This window comes from Ascaphus truei, chromosome 2 (assembly GCF_040206685.1).
Source record: "Ascaphus truei isolate aAscTru1 chromosome 2, aAscTru1.hap1, whole genome shotgun sequence".
NCBI lineage: Eukaryota > Metazoa > Chordata > Amphibia > Anura > Ascaphidae > Ascaphus > Ascaphus truei.
The window spans coordinates 270,387,989-270,404,761 of NC_134484.1; the positions used below are offsets into that span (position 1 = coordinate 270,387,989).

Here is a 16,773-nt window from a genome sequence, read left to right on the forward strand (position 1 = left end):
TAGCCATTGATCATAGAGAATGTATATAGTGAGTTGTGTTAAATTGTAGAGACTAATGCTGCTTCCCGCATCAGAGTCGGGTATATTTGCCATAGCATCTCTAGTCTTTCCGTATCGCCTGAGGAGAGGGGAGGGATATTTGCTATGAAGCCCAATCTTTTGAAAAGAGCTGTGTTAAACATACATACCACCAAGGGATTTCTTTTTCTAAGTACACTAGTGTACTTTTTCTTCCGATCTGATAACCTCCCAGCTAGCACACACCTACTGTACATACACTATTATCTTTCAAGTTTGAGCGAGGTGTCTCTATATCTGTTAAATAATTGCTACAGCAAGTTTGGCCTCCATTGAAAAAAGGACTAACACAAAGTGAATGCCCTGCACTTAAGGGCCTTTTAATACATGTTTCCTATTGCAAAGGTGTCATGTCTGTACTCCATAAGACCCTTTGGTTCTGCAGGAGTTTATACCAGGAGTTCCCTGAGAAAGATTTGATAATGGCACGTGTTCTTTTCAATTCCCAATCATTTACATTTTTGGCATTTTTTTTTTAATTTACTAATGCAAAAAGGTTATTAAAATACTGTAATGTATTTGTAATATTTGTAAATTATACAAATATAAGATTCTTTCAATTGAATTATTTAGTTTTTTTTGTAGGTTTGAAACCCATTATTTTCAGCTCGGGCCCCCATACTTCCTGAGGAAAAGCAGTTCCGACTGGGCTACGTGTGCCTAACAAAATTGTGGCTTAAAATGTCCTGCGTCATCCCTTGCGGCTTCCTATTGGCCCGCGTGACCAAGACCTTTAAACTTGTCAGATACCGGCACCCCCTACAAAGGTATGTATCTCGGGAAGAAGGCGGTCTCCAGAGCTAAAGTTAATGGAAACCCCATGCTTCACGCCTATAACACATTGTTTTAATTAAAACAAGGAAGAAATGCAACCCGGAGTGCTGCTTTAAGATACAGTGGTCATACTTTTGTAAGTGGTGTCAATCCATAAGACACCTTCCAGCTCATCATAGTCAATAGGCTGCTAGGGGAGTTCCAGTGATGTGTCTTATTGCCAAGCACCACACATCTCACACTCCGGCTGATTTTCTGTACTATTCATTTTTCCTCTCCTGTTTTAACTCAGCTCTGTCTAAGGCCGCAACCATAGTGGATCGTGCTAGCTTCCGCGTTCCTCCTCCAAGCGTCTCGCTACAAATACAAACTTATTTGTATTGCGAAGCACCGCTCTCCCTGTAGCGTGTGCACGCACTAGCGCGCGCACTATGCACATATGCATTGGCGTCCTAGTGCTTGTTTCGGCGTGGGCTAGAGCTTGCGCTGTATCCTGCACTCTGGACAAAGGCAAACCAACACTACTTTTTCTCAGAAATCCAATCCACGCTGCCTTTTCTCTGTATTTGATTCCCTCCTCCCACGTCCCATCCTTCCTTCACTTCTCCTCAAGTGTTTACCAACTACTTTAAAGGCAAGGTGCTATCCATAAGCAGATTCCTTCTTTTCCAACCCCTTCCTCTCTGCTTCTATCTAAAACCCCTTTTTCCATTTTTTACTCGGTTACAGAGTTGGAAGTTTCTAAGTTGATCTTCTCTTCTCCCCCTAACAGATGCCCTCTCGATCGCATACTCTTACGACTTATCAGATCTCTTCTGTTTTAGTCTTCACTCTCACCTACATCTTGAAATCCTCCGTCGCCTGACACTTTCCCCTCTTCCTTTAACCATGCCGTGGTCACACCTATTCTCAAAAACTACCTGGTGTAAGGAATCGGGGAACATGTCCTTTACGTCGTGTTCCCTCCTTACCTGCTTCTTCACAGCCCTCTGCGCTGGTTGCTGATCGTGCGTGTATCCCCACTCTGTTTACAGAGTGCGCGCACCCGGCAGCTCTTCTACCTTTGCCATGGAGCCTAGCTCCGCCCCCTGGGCGTGCCGCACACTCACGTGACGCCGTGCACCGCTCCCCAGCTGCATGGCAAGTATCCTGAATGCCCCTTGTCTCCTGCAGACTATCCTGAAATCCGGAGGCCGCACCTCCGTTCCGCCCCAGTCTCATTGGTTCCTGTGTGCTAATTAAGACTTTCACTTCCTGACTGCTGAGCATAACTCTTGTGACCTTGTGTTCCTGCGTTTGTTTTGCCTTGCTTTGCTTGTGGCTTGCTGTGTTCTCTGTTGCTTTCCTGTGTACCGACCTGGCTTGACTATAGGACCCCCTCTGGATAAAGACCCCGGCGTGACTATTGGACATCCTCTGGAAAAAGACCACGGCTTGTACCTGACAACCCGCACCTCTCCATCCCAGACCTCGGCTTACGGACAATCTAGCACTCTCCTGGCTCACACCCTAGACCACGGCCCAACAGACACTGACCACCCCACTGGCTCCGCCCCTGGACTTTGGCAAGTACTCACACTAACCCACTCTCTCCAACCCAGACCCGGCTACGCTGACTATCCACCCTCTAGGCGTGCTCCCACTGCTGTGGGTGCGCAGTCTTGTACTTTCCCACCTCAGTTCCGGGGTCCCACCTTGTTCATGGTGAGTGCAAGCGTTACAGTATGCTCAGCCAAACGAACGTCAACCCCCCTGAGGTGGGCCAGGCCCTAGCCTCTATTGCTGAGCACTTTCAATATGTTGAGAATAAGATTGATTCCCTGACGCAAGAGATTTCTTCTTTGTCTGCACGTCAGTCCCAGTCCAGAATTATCAGACCAGCAACTTTCTCTGCTACTACCTCAGAGGTATCTTTGCCCCTGGAACCCCGTCTTCCCACGCCCAATCATTTATGCAGGTGATCCCCATGGCTGTAGAGGGTTCCTCAATCACTGCGATATACAATTCGAATTAACCCCTTCACGTTTTTCTTCTGATAGATCAAAGGTGGCATACATTATTGCCCTGCTCACCGGAAACGCCTTGGCATGGGCTTCCCCCATCTGGGAGCTAAGACCAGAGCTTACACAGAACTTTCATGTTTTAAACAAGAGTTTAAACAGATCTTTGACACTCCAGGCCGAAAGGTCACTGCAGCATCCGCTCTGTTTCGTATTTCACAGGACAATAAATCTGTCGCAACTTACGCCCTCGAATTGAGGACCATTGGCGCAGAAACAGGGTGGAATGATGAAGCTTTATCCGCAGCTTTCTGGCAGGGTCTCTCCGAACCCCTCAAGAATGAGTTGGCAACTCAGGAACATCCTACCTTCCTGGAAGAACTTATTTCCGTATGTATCAGAGTTGATCAGCGCCTCCAGGAAAGGAGGGTCGAACGCCATCGTCCTCGCTCCTCCTGTACCCATGTTCCTATCCGCAGTGCCTCCTCAAATCTTTCTCCTCCTCTTGACATTCCAGAACCTATGCAACTAGGAAGTCACCAGCTCAATGCTTCTGAGAAACAACGCCGGAGAAATGGAGGTCTCTGTCTCTACTGTGGGTTACCTGGGCATCTCGTACTTCGCTGTCCCACAAAGCCGGGAAACGCCAACACCCAATAAGGTATGAGGGGTTCTCATTGGGTACTATTCTTTCTACCCCTTACAGTAAGGAAACTCTACCAACTCGGATCATGCTTCCGGTTACTCTTGAGGGTCCTGATTTTCTCGCTCACACTTCCGCCTTCATTGATTCCGGGTCTGGTGGAAATTTCGTGGACCAAGATTTCGCCATCAGAAATAAAATACCCATGGTGAAAAAACAGGTGCCTGTTGGGTTGGAAGCCATCGACGGACGTCCTCTTTATCCGGCCTTCCTCCTTAGAGACTCTCCCTCTTTCTCTTTCTATGCTGGATAGTCACAAGGAGAGCATAAGTCTGGATGTGATTCCCTCACCTTCGGTGCAGGTAATTTTGGGTCTTCCATGGCTCCAACAACACAATCCGCAATTAGATTGGACAGACAAGAAACCAATCCGGTGGGGTCCCCTATATACCGGTTCCTGCATTGCTCCTGTTCAACATATCTGTGGGGTAGATACTCCTAAACCAGACATGCACATTCTTCCTGAGATTTACTCGGAATTCTTAGATGTATTTGATAAGGTCCGTTCTGAAGTTCTGCCTCCTCACCGTCCCTTTGATTGTCCCATTGATCTTTTGCCTTGAGTTGTTCTTCCTAAATCAAAGTCTTATCCGCTCTCTATGTCCGACACCAAAGCAATGTCAGAATATATTCAAGAGAACTTAAAAAAAGGCTTCATTAGAAATTCCTCTTCCCCAGCAGGGGCTGGTTTCTATTTCGTTAGAAAGAAGGATGGTTCACTCCGCCCATGCATAGATTACAGAGGGTTAAATAAAATCACCCTTAAGAACCGCTATCCCCTACCTATTATCTCAGAACTCTTTGACCGTCTACAAAAGTCTACTATCTTTTCCAAACTTGACCTCTGTGGAGCATACAAACATATACGTATACGTCAAGGGGATGAGTGGAAGATGGCGTTTAATACCAGAGATGGTCAATACGAATATCTGGTTATCCCTTCGGACTTTGTAATGCCCCTGCTATTTTCCAAGAATTTGTGAACGAGATTTTTCAGGATGTTCTCAGCAGTTTTGTCATTGTGTATCTGGATGATATTCTTATTTTTTTCTAAATCTCTTACTGAACACATGTATGTATGTGTCTTTATTTATATAGCGCCATTAATGTACATTGCGCTTCACAGTAGTACTACACGTGGTAATCAAATAAATAACAGATAATATAAATAACAGATCATGGGAATAAGTGCTTCAGAAATAAAAGTAACAGTAAGGAAGAGGAGTCCCTGCTCCGAGGAGCTTACGGTCTAATTGGTAGGTAGGGAGAACATACAGAGACAGTAGGAGGGAGTTCTGGTAAGTGCGTCTGCAGGGGGCTAAGCTTTATGTATCATGTGTCCAGTATTATCCACAGTGCTATTAATATGCTTGTTTAAGCAAGTGTGTCTTAAGGTGGGTCTTAAAGGTGAATAGAGTGGGTGCTAGTCGGGTATTGAGGGGAAGGGCATTCCAGGGGTGTGGGGCAGTCAGTGAAAAAGGTTTAAGGTGGGAGAGGGCTTTAGATACAAAGGGGGTAGAAAGAAGACATCCTTGAGAAGAACGCAAGAGTCGGGATGGTGCAGAACGAGAGATTACGGCTGAGATGTAAGGCGGGGCAGAAGAGTGTAAAGCTTTAAAAGTGAGGAGGAGAATTGAGTGTGAGATGCAGGATTTGATCGGGAGCCAGGAGAGGGATTTCAGGAGGGGAGACAGATTTAGGAAAGCGCAGAGCGATTCTGGCAGCAGCGTTTAGGATAGATTGTAGGGGAGACAGGTGAGAGGCAGGAAGGCCGAACAGCAGGAGGTTACAGTAATCAAGACAGGAGAGAATGAGGGCCTTAGTCAGAGTTTTAGCAGTCGAGCAACAGAGGAACGGGCGTATCTTAGTGATATTGCGGAGGAAAAAGCTACAGGTTTTACAAACGTTTTGAATGTGAGAGGAGAATGTGAGAGAGGAGTCGAGTGTGACCCCTAAGCAGCGTGCTTGGGCTACTGGGTGAATGATCGTACTTCCAACAGTAATGTGGAAGGAGGTAGTAGGGCCAGATTTGGGAGGAAGTATGAGGAGTTCTGTTTTTGCCATGTTGAGTTTAAGGCGGCGGAGGGCCATCCAGGATGATATAGCAGAGAGACATTCAGAAACTTTGGTTTGTACAGCAGGTGTAAGGTCGGGTGTTGAAAAGTACATTTGTGTGTCGTCAGCATAGAGGTGATATTTAAACCCAAGAGATGTTATTAGGTCACCTAGAAAGAGTGTGTACAGGGAAAAGAGAAGAGGTCCCAGGACAGAGCCCTGGGGTACCCCCACAGAGAGATCAATAGAGGAGGAGGTGGTGTTAGCAGAAGAGACACTGAACGTACGATGGGAGAGGTAAGAGGAGATACAGAATAGAGCTTTGTTCCGAATACCGAGTATGGAGAATGTGAAGGAGAAGAGGGTGGTCCACGGTGTCAAATGCTGCATAGAGGTCGAGTAATATGAGCAGAGTGTAATAACCTCTTTCTTTGGCAGCATGGAGGTCATCAGTTATTTTAGTGAGGGCTGTTTCCGTGGAGTGAGCAGTGCGGAAGAAAGATTGTAGAGGGTCTAGGAGAGAATAGGTGTTGAGAAAATGAAGCAAGTGAGAGAATACAAGACATTCAAGGAGTTTAGAGGCAAAAAGCAGGAGGGAGACAGGGCGATAGGTAGAAATACAGGTAGGGTCAAGTTTGCTGTTTTTGAGTAATGGTATAACTGTTGCATGGAAAGGTACCAGAGTAGAGGGAGGAGTTAAAAATGTGTGTGAGCATAGGGATTATAGTAGGAGCAAGAGGTTTTAGGAGATGGGAGGGAATGGGGTCAAGAGAGCAAGTGGTAGAGGTAGAAGAGGAGATCGACAGTGACAAATCCTCCTCTGAGATAGTGGAAAAAGAGTCAAGGAAGGCAGGAGGAGAGTTAGGAAGAGGTTAGGAAGAGGTGTAGGATGGGAGGAAGAAACAGAAGGGATGTTCTGACACATGGATTCCACCTTTTCCTTAAAATAGTCAGCAAAGTCCTGAGCGGAGATGGAGGAAGAAGAGGCAGCTGAGGGTGGTTTGAGTAGAGCGTCAAAGACAGAGAAGAGTCGGCGTGGGTTAGACTTGTCCAATATTGTCCATAGGATCACTTCCATTTCTCGTGCATTGGAAAGGATTCGGTTTAATCCTAATAGAGATATATTAGTATTTTATCTGGTAGTGTTAGGACTTGCGAACAGGTGTCTGCCTTGTCGTGGCTCGCAAGCTTACAACGCTTTGGCCAAAGGGTTAAACTAAATTACCCTTTTTCAAGAGAATATATAAGTATTTTACTGTATATTTTTGTCATATTGGACGTAGCATTGGGCTTCTCTGTCGTCTAATGTATTCTATAGCAACCATTTACAAAGTCACATCCCTTTCCTCTTCTGAGACAGGCTCTGGTACACCCTTTTTTCCCTCTCTCTAGAGGGCACCAATTGTATCTAGTGCTTGCCTGGTTACATGATCTTCCACACAGAACTTTGCATCTTGGGTAATCTTCTGCAGCCCTAAATGTTATATAAAGAACACCGCGCCGAATCTTAAGCGATCGATTACAGGAGAACGGATCGATCTGCAATTTAGCTAATCACTTGTCAGTGTTCAGATTGCATTGATACACATATTGAATGGAAAAAAATATATATATTTTATTATTTTAAACTGCAGCTTTAAACTAAAGCCCAAGGTCACTTTTCCCTACTAATTCTACTCGATCTCTCCGATGCTTTTGATGCTGTTAATCACTTTCATCTCCTGCATATTGTACATTTTCTTGGTATCCATAACAAAGCCCTATCCTGGTTCTCATTTTACCTCTCTCATCACATATTCTCTCTGTTGCTAACATGTCTTTGTCTTCTGTCGATCTCTCTGTTTGTGTACCTCAAGGCTGTGTTCCGGGAATGCTCATTTTCTCTCTGAACACACTATCACTTGGTAACCTCATCAACTCTTTTGACATTAGGTATCATCTCTATGAAAATGATACGCAGATATATCTATCCCCCCTCACTCCTGCAATCCAGTCCCAAGTCTCGGATTGCCTCCTGGCTATATCCTTGTGGATGGCGCTCCGCTGTCTTAAACTTAATATGTCTAAAATTGAGCTCCTCATATTTCCCTCTAAATCTGGCCTAATACCCCCCTTTTCCATCACAGTAAACGGTACTACCATCTATCCTGTCATCAAAGCACGTTGCCTATGGCTGCGCTTATAGTGCCAGCGACAGTGACGTTGCGTCAAAACAAATGCATTGCCGCCGCCGCCTTATAGTAAGCTCGTTGTGACGGCTTGTTCGCGATCACTGGAAGTCATCTCAATTAGATTTTTCCAGTGACCGTAGCCTGGCATCGCCATCAACGGCACTATAAGCGTAGTCTTTGGCTGAGTCCCCGCTGGCACTGAGCTCGCTATGCGCTTGGCACGCTTACCTTTAGCAATGTGGATCGGCACATCCCCTCTCCCGCTGTGCTCGCGCGCTCATGCGCGTGCACACACGCTCTCCCAAGCGTTGTGCTTGGGGAGACAAGGGAGAGATACTTTCATGCTGAGAACAGGGTCACATGACCCTGCTCTGACCAATGGGAAGAGAGGGCGTGTACTAATTACGGGGGGCAAACGGGCTGCTGCTGTGAGGGGTGGGGGGGCAAAACAGACTTCTGCTGCTGCTGTGTGGGGTGGGGGGGGAAAACGGACTGCTGCTGCTGTGTGGGGTGGGGGAGCAAAACGGACTGTTGCTGTGTGGTGTGGGGTGGGGGCAAACGGAGTGGTGTGGTGGGGGGAGAAGGGAGAGAGAGGGGGGTAGAGAGAGCAATGGGGGGGAGAGAGAGAGCAATGGGGGGGAGAGAGCGCAGGGGGGGGCGGGGGAGAGAGCGCAGGGCGGCAAGAGAGAGTACAGGGGGGCGAGAGAGAGCACAAGGGGGGCGAGAGAGAACACGGGAGGGGTGAGGGAGAGAGCAATGGGGGGAGAGAGAGCAGTGGGGGGAGAGAGCAATGGGGGGGGAGAGAGAGCAATGGTGGGGGGGAGAGAGTGCAGGGGGGGCGGGGAGAGAGCGCAGGGGAAAGAGAGAGCGCAGGGGGAAGAGAGAGCGCAGGGGGAAGAGAGAGCACAGGGGGAAGAGAGAGCGCAGGGGGAAGAGAGAGCGCAGGGGGCGAGAGAGAGTGAAGGGGAGCGAGAGAGAGAGCAGGGCGGTGAGAGAGAGAGCGCAGGGGGGCGAGAGAGAGAGCGCAGGGGGGGCAAGAGAGAGAGCACGGGGGGCGAGAGAGAGAGCACGGGGTGTGAGAGAGAGAGCACGGGGGGCGAGGGAGAGAGCAATGGGGGGGAGAGAGAACAATGGGGGGAAAGAGAGAGAGAGCAATGGGGGGGGGAGAGAGTGCAGGGGGGGCGGGGAAGAGAGAGCGCAGGGGGAAGAGAGAGCGCAGGGGGAAGAGAGAGCGCAGGGGCAAGGGAGAGCGCAGGGGGAAGAGAGAGCGCAGGGGGAAGAGAGAGCGCAGGGGGAAGAGTGAGCGCAGGGGGAAGAGAGAGCGCAGTGGGTGAGAGAGAGTGAAGGGGGGCGAGAGAGAGAGCAGGGGGGTGAGAGAGAGCGCAGGGGGGCGAGAGAGAGCGCGCAGGGGGGGCGAGAGAGAGCACGGGGGCGAGAGAGAGAGCACGGGGGGTGAGAGAGAGAGCACGGGGGCGAGGGAGAGAGCAATGGGGGGAGAGAGAGCAATGGGGGGGAGAGAGAGCAATGGGGGGGAGAGAGAGCAATGGGGGGGAGAGAGAGAAAGAGCAATGGGGGGGAGAGAGTGCAGGGGGGGCGGGGGAGAGAGCGCAGGGGGAAGAGAGAGCGCAGGGTGAAGAGAGAGCGCAGGGTGAAGAGAGAGCGCAGGGGGAAGAGAGAGCGCAGGGGGAAGAGAGAGCGCAGGGGGCGAGAGAGAGTGAAGGGGGGCGAGAGAGAGCAGGGGGGTGAGAGAGAGAGCGCAGGGGGGCGAGAGAGAGCGCAGGGGGGGCGAGAGAGAGAGCACGGGGGGCGAGAGAGAGCACTGGGGGTGAGAGAGAGCACGGGGGGCGATGGAGAGAGCAATGGGGGGGAGAGAGAGCAATGGGGGGGAGAGAGAGAGCAATGGGGGGGAGAGAGAGCAATGGGGGGGAGAGAGAGAGAGCAACAGGGGGGAGAGAGAGAGCAATGGTGGGAAGAGAGAGCAATGGGGGGGAGAGAGAGCAATAGGGGGGAGAGAGAGAGCAATGGGGGAGAGAGAGCAATGGGGGGGGAAGAGAGAGAGCAATGGGGGGGAGAGAGAGCAATGGGGGGGAGAGAGAGCAATGGGGGGGAGAGAGAGAAAGAGCAATGGGGGGGAGAGAGTGCAGGGGGGGCGGGGGAGAGAGCGCAGGGGGAAGAGAGAGCGCAGGGTGAAGAGAGAGCGCAGGGTGAAGAGAGAGCGCAGGGGGAAGAGAGAGCGCAGGGGGAAGAGAGAGCGCAGGGGGAAGAGAGAGCGCAGGGGGCGAGAGAGAGTGAAGGGGGGCGAGAGAGAGCAGGGGGGTGAGAGAGAGAGCGCAGGGGGGCGAGAGAGAGCGCAGGGGGGGCGAGAGAGAGAGCACGGGGGGCGAGAGAGAGCACTGGGGGTGAGAGAGAGCACGGGGGGCGATGGAGAGAGCAATGGGGGGGAGAGAGAGCAATGGGGGGGAGAGAGAGAGCAATGGGGGGGAGAGAGAGCAATGGGGGGGAGAGAGAGCAATGGGGGGGAGAGAGAGAGAGCAACAGGGGGGAGAGAGAGAGCAATGGTGGGAAGAGAGAGAGCAATGGGGGGGAGAGAGAGCAATAGGGGGGGGAGAGAGAGCAATGGGGGAGAGAGAGCAATGGGGGGGGAAGAGAGAGAGCAATGGGGGGGGGAAGAGAGAGAGCAATGGGGGGGAAGAGAGAAAGCAATGGGGGGGAGAGAGAGAGCAATGGGGGGGAGAGAGAGTAATGGGGGGGAGAGAGAGCAATGGGGGGAGAAAGAGAGCGCAATGGGGGGGAGAGAGATGAGGGAAGAGAGACATACATACACACACAGAAACACAGACAGCCCCTATACAGCCAATGACACGCCCCCTCCCGTAATAGCCACCCCTCCCGCTCTAAAAAATTTGCAGGACAGCGATCGCTCATGCTTGGAGAGCTGGTGACATCAACGCTCTCCAAGCATGAGCGAGCTCAGCGGCAGCGTGGACTCAGCCTAAGAGTGACATTTGACTCTTTCCTTTCCCATTCATATTCACGGCATGGCCACAATTTATCGCTTCTTCCTCTGCAATATTGCCAAAATCCGCCCATTTTTCTGTCAATTTAATGTTAAAACTGTAATGCATGCTCTTAACCTATCCTTAAATCTCTTTCCTGGCTTCCAATCAAATTTCTGATCACCTACAAAGTTCTCCTCCTTACCTTTAAGGCTCTCCACTCATCTACTCCTTCCTACATATGAGCTTTGATCTCGTGCTATGCCCCTGCTCATCTCCTTCACTCTACCCATAACTATCTCCTTTCCACCCCTTTCACCTCTACAGCTCTCTCTCGCCTTAAACCATTTTCCCTCCCTGCACCTTCTCTGTGGAAGACCTTCACACTCAGTATATGCCAAGCACCTTCTCTCCCCACCTTCAAGACCAACCTGAAAACCCACCTCTTAAATGAAGCATCCCAATAGTCTGGACTCATGGCTGATGCACCAGTCACTTCTGCCAAACACTGCCATCTACTTCACTCATTCCCTCACCTGCGCTATCTGTGTACGTTTCCCAACATACCACTTAGGTTGTAAGCTCTTCGGGGCAGGGATTTTCTTTCCTAGTGTCTGACTTTATTGTGCTTATTATTACAATTCCCTGTACTGTATTGTCTTTGTAACACACTCAGTACACTGTGGATGCTATATAAATAAAGATATACATGCATACATATTTATTAAATATGCCCATATATCTGTTACTTCATGACTTCAGGAAGGTGTCTCATGGAATAGCAGCGCTTAGTAAATATGCAAGATACGTCCAAACATAGCAATAGTATTTTTGCGTAGAGGATAATTAGGCTAAGGTTGTAAGAAGTACATTTGTAATAAGCTAAGCCATTGAAATCCCCCCTTAGTCAACATCGCTCGATATATCTTTTTAAAGTGTCCAACAGTTCTTAAAATGTAAAACCACGACTGCATTTCCTTGTCTAGATAATAACTTACAGTACACATAGCGGAGGCAATTCAATAAACAAGACCCAAAAAACAAGACATGACTGTTTGCAACTTACAATACGTCCATCGCCGCTCCCAATGTCGACCACAGGTCCACTTCTAGACTGAAGCATTTTGAGCACATTTTCAACCTGAGTTGTCGTTGCAGGTACATAAGGCAGACATACTTTTCTCAGCGCTGGTGCAACAAATGGAGTAGCTACTGCATACAGTGTCACCAGTGTCCCACCCACAACACCCGTGACAACCAGTCCCCATATTTTCTTCCTTGCTGTGCCAGTGTTAGAAATCAGAGGAAAATCTTCTTGTGTGCTGCTGTCATCACAAAGGGATTTGGACATGACTGGTAAACCTGTGAATTGAGATGACAAACGTGTTGATGCATTTTGAGGAAAACACACAATCGCCATTGTGCTAAAGCTGGAGAATGGAAGTAGAAGTAAAATAAGGTGTGAATGAGGCCTTCCACATATGAAATTACTGGGTATTACAGTACAGTTATCTACTTAAAGATCAAGCTTTTTTTCAGTGAATAGATCACTAACAGTATTGTGAATCAAGTCCCTTTGAAATTAAATTCTGCTCTAAAATGTAAAATTAGAATAATTTGTTAATATCCTGTACAAATAAATGTTACAAGACTTAAAGCACCAATCCTGCTTTCCTTTTTTTATTTTTTATTTAGGCGTTATTGGGCATGGGGTCTACGTAGCTGAACTGCGTTAATTTCAGCTCTGGGGACCCCTGCTTTCCGAGATACTTACCTCCATAGGGGGGTGTCGGTAGCAGCTCTAGCTGGGCTATGTGGGGCTATCGTAATGGCGGCTTAAATGTCCCGCATCACACGGGCATATAGGAAGCTGTGACGTCATCCCTTGTGGTTTAGTATTCGCCCGCGTGACCTGGACATTTAAACCTGCTGAGCTGCTACCAGCACCCCCTACAGTCGGGGGTAAGTATGTAGAGAAGCAGGGGGTCTCGGAGCTGCAATTAATGCGGTTCAGCCCTGGAGACCCTCTGCTTCAAACCTATTTGACAAAAAACATGTTCTCTTGCTTTAATGCCTTTTTTCCAAAGTTTAAAGCAGTAAGCCCTGAAGAAGCCTGTGATTTGAACTAATATAATGTTGTGTTCTTTAGTGCTAAAACCCATGATTTTCTTCATCTCTAGCTTCTGATATTATCACTGCAGTCCTGAGTGATCAGATGATTTCAATGTCATTCCGGTGATGTCGAAAGAAGATCGCTGTTGAAGCGCTGACCATGATCTACTACTAGAAAACAAGCATAGAGCCATGAAGTACAGGGTACGTCATCAGTGCCACTGGTGTGCCGTACCTCATGATGTACACTGGATGGCTATAGGGCACTAAGGTGGTTAGTGTTATTTGTTATCTAATGTCCTAGAACAGTTGAAACTTAGATTTATACAGTCAATATAGAAAATGGGGAGATTAATCCCACAATATAGTGCTCTAGAGCGATATATACTGGGTAGCCAAGTATTTGTACAAATACATGAAAACACATCCATTGTTTGTTTAACCTTATTAAAGATGCAGTTCAAGCAATATCCTATGTGTTTTTTAAAAAAAAATAAATCAGTTCTGCACTATGAGAAAATATTGTAGCATTTAAAAAAAAAATTCATATATTATAATGTTACAAGCATTTTTTGATTCTATAACAGTCATTTACAAAGTCACATCCCCTTCCTCTTCTGAAACAGGCCCTGGCACACCCCTGTTTGAGCCCTGCCCTCTCTCTAGCAGTGCACCAATTGTATCTAGTCACTGCCTGGTCACATGATCTTCCACACAGAACTTTGCATCTTGGGTCCTCTTCTGCTCTACTGATAGGAATTTAGTGAACCCCCGAGCCAAATCTTCACCGATCGATCACAGGAGAACAGATCGATCGGCAACTTAGCTAATTACTTATTATTGTGTGGATTGTATTGATGCACATATTGAATAAATCTTTTTTATACAGCAGCTTGAACTGCTGCTTTAAGGCATATATAAGGCATCCGAATAAAGAGTATAAGAGTCATCCGTGGACACTTGTGGTTTGTCTCAGATGTATATATATATATATATATATATATATATATATATATATATATATATACAGTGTTCGACAAACCTATACATTTGCTCGCCCCGGGCGAGTGGATTTAACCCCCGGGCGAGTAAATATTGGCCCAAGCAGCACACGTTTGGTACTAGGTGGCGAGTAGATTTTTTTGTGTGGCGAGTAGATTTTTTGGTGATTTGTCAACCACTGTATATATATATATATATATATATATATATATATATATATATATATATATATATATATATATATATTATCTTTGCCGTCATTGAGAGAAAAGTGTATGGAAGTATGTGAGCGTAGGGGTAGCGAGTAAAAAAACCTCCAGTCATCAGTGGGTCTATTTGAATAATGACTAGCCATCCTAAATGCAATTGGTAGCAGTTTGATCCACATTTTAAATGTCGCTTAACAATGAAACTTCACACATGAGCTATAAAGGAAAAAAACAAAATGCAAGTTCCCTTGGATAGGGACTACTCACGGAGCTCACTGACTCAAATCTATTCTTGGCATGCTTCCAGTAAATCGGAATGAAGAAATCCCCCGCAAACAAGCTGGAACAACGGAGCACAGCACACACAAGCAAAATCAGGGCTGAAACACTAACCCTGTAAAACAATGTTTATGGGACATCAGGACAATAGTACAGCAAAAGCCAGGTAACTCTAACGCGTTTCACGCATTAACTGCATTTGTCAAAGCACAGTTAATGCGCAAAACGCGTTAGTTACCTGGATTTTGCTGTAACATTGTCCTGATGTCCTAATAAACATTTTTTTTTTACCAGTTTAGTGATTCAGCCCTGATTTTGCTTGTGAATGCTGTGCTCCATTGTTCCAGATTGTTCGCGGGAGGTTTCTTTATACAGTCAATAAACCGCAAAAACTACAACATTTTTATCACACTTGTCCAAACGAGACTGTAAGATATATCAGCATCCAGGTCTTAGAAGTCTTTTCCCCTGTGTCTTGCTGGCAGCGTGCAGTCTCTTTTGGCAGGCTCAAGACATCTGTGTTTCCTCGGTCAGTCTCACCTGTGAGACTCAGGAACCTCTCTGCTGTCTGTTTCCCGGTTCAGCTCATGTGTGAGCTCAGGAAGAATCTCTGTTTGTTTCCCAGGTCAGCCCAGTTGTGGACTAAGGAATCCTGTGTCTGGGAACAGGGTTTTTCTATAGTTCAAATCAGTCAGGTGAAGACTAGCTGATTGCTGCTGTGCAATTTAACCAGCACACTGCTGGATTAGAGGCAAGCCTGTTAATAGGGATAAGACCCTGTTACAGAGACACTAAACCCAAACTAGAAATAATGGTAATAGTTTTCAACCAGATCACAGTTTTTTGCCAATGAAAAAATAGGTTAGCACTTACTGTACTAATGCTTACTAAATATTTAGAAACAGTGACCTTGTCATTTTCAATGTATCTGAATATAGAAAAAGACAAACAATGCTCCGCTTCTAATGCTACTAGTGTAGTAGTGGCGATGACGTAGGTGGTGATGTAAAATACATAAATACATATATACATATATATATATATATACTTAGTTAAGTTATGGTGAGTAAAAAAAAAAGGGACAAAAACCCCTCCACAGCAAAGCATATAGCAAATGGAAATATAACTGTATGCTCATTTGCATGTCTTAGGCAGGTCTGCAACCCCACCTTTCACCATTATCACCCAGCACACAGCACTTCCACTGCAGCAAGGGATTCTCGGAAATGACATGCAAATAAGCACACAGTGCCACTTTTTGCTTCAAAACCATTTAAAAACATGGTTCACAGCTTTAAGCACAGCCAGGGTTAAGATGCATAGCCAGTAAACCCACCCGCAGACAGCTGTTTCAACCTTAATGGGTCTCATCAGTGTGGGGGTTGGTTACTGGCTATGCAAAGCTGAAGCAATGAGGATGGGTTTTACCATACTTAGTTAAGTTATGGTGAGTAAAAAAAAGTGACAAAAACCCTCCACAGCAAAGCATACAGCAAATGGAAAACTGTATGCTCATTTGCATGTCATTTCCCAGAATCCCTTGCTGCAGTGGAAGTGCTGTGTGCTGGGTGATAATGGTGAAAGGCGGGGTTGCAGACCTGCCTAAGACTTGCAAATGAGCAATCAGTTATATTTCCATTTTGCTATATACTGTATATAGCAAATGGAAATATAACTGATTGCTCATTTGCAAGTCTTAGGCAGGTCTGCAACCCCGCCTTTCACCATTATCACCCAGCACACAGCACTTCCACTGCAGCAAGGGATTCTGGGAAATGACATGCAAATAAGCATACAGTTTTCCATTTGCTGTATGCTTTGCTGTGGAGGGTTTTTGTCACTTTTTTTATATATATATATATTGACTCACAGCCATGTGTGAGTCCCAGCCTTAAAAGGTTTCTTTTGTATGGAATGTGGGTCCTCAAGATATCCCCCCGCGTTGCCTTTCACTCACAGTATGGGCAGGTAGTTATATCCCACATGTACCACAAACATCCAGGATAGTACGAATTAAAATACACTAGTAGCATTAGAAGCGGAGCACTTGGAATTTTCACTCTTTTGGATTATCAGTTGGAGAGGATTAAAGACACCCTGTGTAACACTGATTTACACTTGGCCGTGTAAGTCACTAGTTTATCTTAGTCTTACCCATTCCACCCATTCCATCGCCTACGTGCACGCAGCTGCATGCAATGTCGCATTTGTTCACAACATTTTATTTTATGATTGTTACTGATTATTATATGTATATTTCTTTTTTATGTATTGCGCTCCCCTACCCTGTTGCAACTATCATATATAAGGATCGTCGGAGATTTTTCATCGGGTTGAGCTGCTACTATTTCGGGCCAGTATAAAACTTTCTTTTAACGGCACAATTACGTTCTA

At 46.8% G+C, this 16,773-nt stretch overlaps 1 protein-coding gene across 3 annotated transcripts in view; it reads right to left on the minus strand.

Moving 5' to 3' along the window:
* ATPSCKMT (ATP synthase c subunit lysine N-methyltransferase) overlaps nucleotides 1–16,773 on the minus strand; it is a 105,178-nt gene that overhangs the window by 76,440 nt on the left and 11,965 nt on the right. For 2 of the 3 annotated variants that reach the window (XM_075586207.1, XM_075586205.1), the window contains exon 2: nucleotides 11,844–12,139. In XM_075586207.1, the coding sequence (XP_075442322.1) occupies nucleotides 11,844–12,128 (285 nt within the window). In that variant the 5' untranslated portion in view covers nucleotides 12,129–12,139. Of the gene's footprint in view, nucleotides 1–11,843; nucleotides 12,140–14,919; nucleotides 15,041–16,773 lie in introns of those variants that run through there. The other variant, XM_075586206.1, reaches the window with a different exon arrangement.